Raw genomic sequence first — 5,001 nt, 5'->3', positions numbered from 1 at the left:
CTCACCCAGGCAGACACACCCACTCCTCGTCAAAAGGTGTCTGTTCCTTGGCTCGTGCAGAGGTAAATTGGGACAGAAAGTGACAGCCTTGGGTGCGGTCGGTCAGACTGCTAGGCAGGCCCTAAGGCCTGTAGGAAACCCTCAAGCCAGAGGTGAAGGCCCAGGCTGTAACTCTGAGTCTGAGCCTGCTATCCATGACCTTGGGCAAGGCACTCCCCTCTCTGGCCCAGGTCACGGGGTCCAAGCCTTGCGTGGCTCTAGGATTTGAGGCTGCAGCAGTTTTTTCTTTCTCACCCCAGCTCTTCTCCACCTCGGGCAGCACACACTCTGGCAGGCGGCGAACCTCGCCAGGCAAGCCACGCGTCACGGACCCTCCCCCAGCTCCAAAGCGCTGGGACACTGCTGGAGGGAGGGGAACCCCGGGAGGAGGAGGAAGGGCAAGGTCAGGTGAACCAAGAGACCCAGAACCTCAAGGGTCTTGCTTCATTTGGGACAGACATCCGGTTTCCTCTGGTTTCTGCCAGGATTCTGGGGGCTTAAAGGAATGAGTCACCGGGGGGATTGGGGAGTTCCCAGCTCACCAGCTCAGGACAGGAACCTGGGATAATGCCCATCAAAGTGTGGGGCGGAGACAGGAGGCAAGACCCCAGTGTCCCAACCTCAGGCCCCTGGCCCTCAGGAGGGGACTCGGGAAGGCAGGCTCCTGGGAGTTTGGGGACGACAAGCTTCTTCCCTCTCAAAATTGGGGGTCTGGGGAGCAGGTAGCTTGTGACTCCCAAGGGAGAGTGCAGGGGGGCTGCTCCGGCTAATCTGGGGGGGAGGGAGGGAGGGGCCGCCTGGAGGCCTGCCTCTTCGGTCAGTCGACCAGCCTCCAGCCTCCATGGCTTTTATCAGTGGCTCGGCCTTGGTTCAGCAGTTCTGATCAAACACCCTGGGGCAATTTCAGGCCTGGGTGGGGCTGAGGGGAGGAAGAGAGTTTGAGGGGGGCCAGACGTCAATGAACGATCAGGGATTCCACAATTTCACAAAACTTTCGCAAACAGCTTCATGTCCCAGCCCCCCTGCATTGTCCTGGACACCAAATTTGCATAAATCCTGGGAAGTTATTACTAAGCCTCAGTCGTGGCACCAGGTAATTTCCTCCCCGGCCTCCATGGGCTTTTGTATAAAGGCCCTCGAGTCAGTCCCTGCCAGAGCCCAGAGCCTGCAGACCCACCCGGACCTTCGGCTAAGCCTGCCGCCCAGAGCCCCATGAAGCTGACGGGTGAGTGTCCTGCCCCCACCCCGGGGAGGGAGGCTGGAGTGGCAGAGGGGCTGGGGGGCCCTGGACCGGGCCCCAGGTGGGGGTGAACCGCCGCTCTGCTGAGCCCCTGGGTGCCCTCAGCCCTGCAGCTGTTGCTGTGGCAAAGCGCACTCTGGCTAGTGCAAGAAGCCAGCCCCCCAGGCCCGGGCAGCTCCCTGCCCCAGAGCTTCCTGCTCAAGTGTTTCGAGCAAATGAGGAAGGTCCAGGCTGACGGCACAGCGCTGCAGGAGAGGCTGGTGAGTGAGCGGCACCGGCACCGCGGGGACTCGGATGCTGGAGAGGGGTGGAGGAAGGGGTCAGGGCTGAAGGACAGAAGGGAATGGTGAGAAAGACATCATCGGGGAGGGGCGTGGGAGAGGAGAGACCCAGGGGGAAGGGGAAGAAAATCAGGAGAGGTGGAGCCGTGGAAGGCTGGCTGGGAACGGGGGGGAAGAGAGTGTCTCGGGGACAGCGCCCAGACGGCCAGCATGGCCAGGATGGCAGTGGAGGGCAGGATGGGGCTGAGCAGCCCGGCAGGACTGGGAGGGAGAGGAAGACCTCGGAGAAACGGGGAGGACTTGGGAAACAGGAGCAGCTGGGGCCCCATCAGGTCCCCCCCACTCAACATCCCTCCTGTCCCCAGTGTGCCACCTACAAGCTGTGCCACCCCGAGGAGCTGGTGCTGCTGGGACACGCTCTGGGCATCCCCCAGCCTCCGCTGAGCAGCTGCTCCAGCCAGGCCCTGCAGCTGGTGAGCTTCTGGAGGGGAGGAGGGGGCAGAGGGGTGGGAAGAATGGTCTGGAAGTCTCTCTGGACCTCCAGGCCCTGAGAGGAGCACCCCGGGCAGCTCCGCCTAACTCCCCTACTCTGTCCCCCAGACGGGCTGCCTGCGCCAACTCCACGGCGGCCTCTTCCTGTACCAGGGCCTCCTGCAGGCTCTGGCGGGGATATCCCCCGAGCTGGCCCCCACCTTGGACACGCTGCAGCTGGACATCAGCGACTTTGCCGTCAACATCTGGCAGCAGGTGAGCCTCCCTGGGAGTGAGTGCAAGTGTTAGGGGCCTGGGCTGAGCTGGTCCCCAAAGGTCAGGGTGCAAGCCTGGGGATCCCAGTTCTTTAGGGCCAAGGTGGGAGCCTTCTCAGGGCCCTCTTGCTGCCGGCCCTTCCCCACTCTCCCTAGACAAGGGCGGGAGCCAGGTCACTGGACCCTGACGCAGACCTGGGTTCAAGGCCTGGCTCTTCCATCAACCGGGTGGTGTGCCGGTGCCCAGCCCCAGCCCGGCAGCCCTGCATGTTTCTTTAGGTAATCACCCCGCTCAACAGGGTGCTGAGGGCTGAGTGCTGACCTCCTCTTTCCCCCTCACAGATGGAAGAGCTGGGGGTGGCCCCGGCAGTGCCGCCCACCCAGGGAACCATGCCAACCTTCACCTCGTCCTTCCAGCGCCGGGCGGGAGGGGTCCTGGTGACCTCCGACCTGCAGAGCTTCCTGGAGCTGGCCTACCGCGCTCTGCGCTCCTTTGCCAAACCCTGAGCACAGCCCCCCCCAACCAGTGTATTTATCTTTATTTAATATTTATGCTTATTTAAATCTAATATTTAAAGTCAAGGTAGAGCAGCAAGGAGCCCCGGACTGTCGGGTCCTTCCTGCCATCTCCGAGTTTCATTCTCCTGCTCATGGAAGGGAGAAAAGCCCCTGTCTTCCTGTCCCCTGGACTGGGAGGTAGCTACGTAAATACCACGTATTGACTCCTGTGACTGCTCCCCGGCCTGGCTCTGTGGTGGGCACTGGGAAGAACCCCAGTGAACTCCTTACCCCAAGGGTACCCACCTTGAGGCCCCTGGAAGCATCAGGAAGTCTCCCATGTGGGAGACAAGACAACCCTGTTTAATATTTAAACAGCAGTGTTCCCCTCCTGGGTCCCCCTCGCTCTGGCCACCCCAGCTTGGCCTGCGCATTCCCGGTGGGCCAGCTCTTGCTTCTCCTCACGTCCCCTTCCCCACTGGCATTAGGCCCTGCAGGAGGCGGCCAGAGCAGGGAGGCTTGACCCTGGGGTCCCACGAATTTGCTGGGGAATCTAGTTTTTAAGATGTGTTCAGGAATATTTTGACTTCCAGTATGGGGAGCCTGGGCATTGCCGACGTTCCTCATCTTTCTGGACGCCCTAGAGCGCCGACACAGGCTCCTGCCACCTGCCCCACCCTCACCAGGGTCAGGATTCTGACTCTTCAAGGGGGCGGATGGGGAGTGTGGGAGAGAAGCTGTGGGGGGTTATCTGATGGGGTATGTGAGAGGAATGCTCAGCTCTTCACCCTCCGCCTCTGCCCCCACTTTCTCACTGTAGCCAAACTTTGTGATAATAAAATATTTTGCTTGTCTCCAGTAAATGTCTTTTCCTCCTTCTCGAGTCCAGCTGGTGCCCAGCCAGGGGTTGGGGGGCAGGGTGTTAAATGGCGAATGAGGCCAGAGGGAGGGAGAGGGGAAGTGCAGGGAGGAAGGGGGCAGTCCTCCAGCTCATCAGTGTGACGCCTTCAGCACAGCTTTCTCTGGTACCTACTCTGCGTGGGCACCGGGCCAAGTGCTAGGGACACGGCCGGGGACAAGGCAGGCATGGGCCCTGCCCTCACAGAGACGCAGCCTAGCGGGAAGACACGGGCAGACGGGCCCCCATACTGGGAGAGAACGTGGGGCTGGGGGCGGCGGGGCGTCTTCACAGCCAGGCGCAGGCAGACCCCGAAGCAAGGGAGGATTTACCGTTTGCAACCCTCCGTACACTCCAGCCCATCGTGCTCACAGCTAGAGACAGAGTACGTGCCCTTTACAGATCAGGATCCGAGTTCAAGGTGACCACTTGGGTCAAAACTCCAATTCCCGACCCTGCACTTCTCTCCCCCCGCTCTGCCTCGGATGGAGCGGATGGAGCGGGAAGCAGCTGCCGCCTTCCTGCTGGTCTCGGGCTGCTGAGGGCGGGAGGGCAGGTGCACGTGAGAGAGAAGCAGAGATCAGAGGGGCGGCGTCACACCACAGGCTGGAAGCTCTCCCCTCCGTGTCCTCAGCCAAAGATGCACCTGTGGTTCCAGGGTGCCTCCACCCGACCCGGGAAAGGCCAGATGGCCCACCGGTCCCCAGCCCCCCATCTCGAGGCTTCCCCTGGGCTCCTCAGGCACCTCCCACTTCCCGTCTCCATCTGGCTCCTCAGAAAGGAAGGTCTGGCTGAGCGGGGCCAGAAGCCCCAGCTGCGTGGCTCAGCGCCCTCGCTCTCGGCCCGGTCCTGAAGAAGCTGGGGCTTGCGCATGTGTGGCGAGGGCAAGCAAGGGTTAAACAGATCCTGCCCCTCACCGCCCAGTCCTCCTCTAGAGACACACAGATCAGACTCGGGGCCAGTTGCTGGGTGGGGTTGGGTCTAGTGGGAGAGCATCGGAAGGACAGGACACCCTACCCCAGCACCAGTGGGGCCTTTAGCCAAAACCTCTCCCTTCTCGGGGTTAAGTCTGCTCTGGGCTGTGGGGGTAGGCGGGGTGTTGACTCCTTATCGCCCAGCACGGGGCTGAGGAAGGGAAGCCCTGCCCCTGCTGGGTGGACAAACACAGGAACCTGAGCCCGGCCCTCCTCCGCCACAGGACGGAGCCCTCCCCGGGCCACCGCACATGGGATTCCAAGGAGAACACGCCGTTCCCTGCCTCCGAGGGACTCGGGCACTGACACCACTTGGACTCACGGG

At 62.0% G+C, this 5,001-nt stretch overlaps 1 protein-coding gene across 1 annotated transcript; it reads left to right on the top strand.

Moving 5' to 3' along the window:
• The first annotated feature begins 1,251 nt into the window (after window positions 1-1,251).
• On the top strand, window positions 1,252-3,615 carry CSF3 (colony stimulating factor 3). The gene is made up of 5 exons (XM_008689372.2): window positions 1,252-1,264; window positions 1,385-1,539; window positions 1,926-2,033; window positions 2,161-2,307; window positions 2,649-3,615. Exons 1-5 carry the CDS (start codon window positions 1,252-1,254, stop codon window positions 2,811-2,813), a joined length of 588 nt encoding a protein of 195 aa, XP_008687594.1. The 3' UTR covers window positions 2,814-3,615.
• The last annotated feature ends 1,386 nt before the right edge of the window (window positions 3,616-5,001 follow it).

The sequence above is a fragment of the Ursus maritimus genome, unplaced genomic scaffold (assembly GCF_017311325.1).
Source record: "Ursus maritimus isolate PB19 unplaced genomic scaffold, ASM1731132v1 scaffold_24, whole genome shotgun sequence".
In the NCBI taxonomy this organism is placed as follows: Eukaryota; Metazoa; Chordata; class Mammalia; order Carnivora; family Ursidae; genus Ursus; species Ursus maritimus.
The sequence above is the reverse complement of the archived record's forward strand: the minus strand, read 5'-3'. Positions and strand labels throughout refer to the sequence as shown.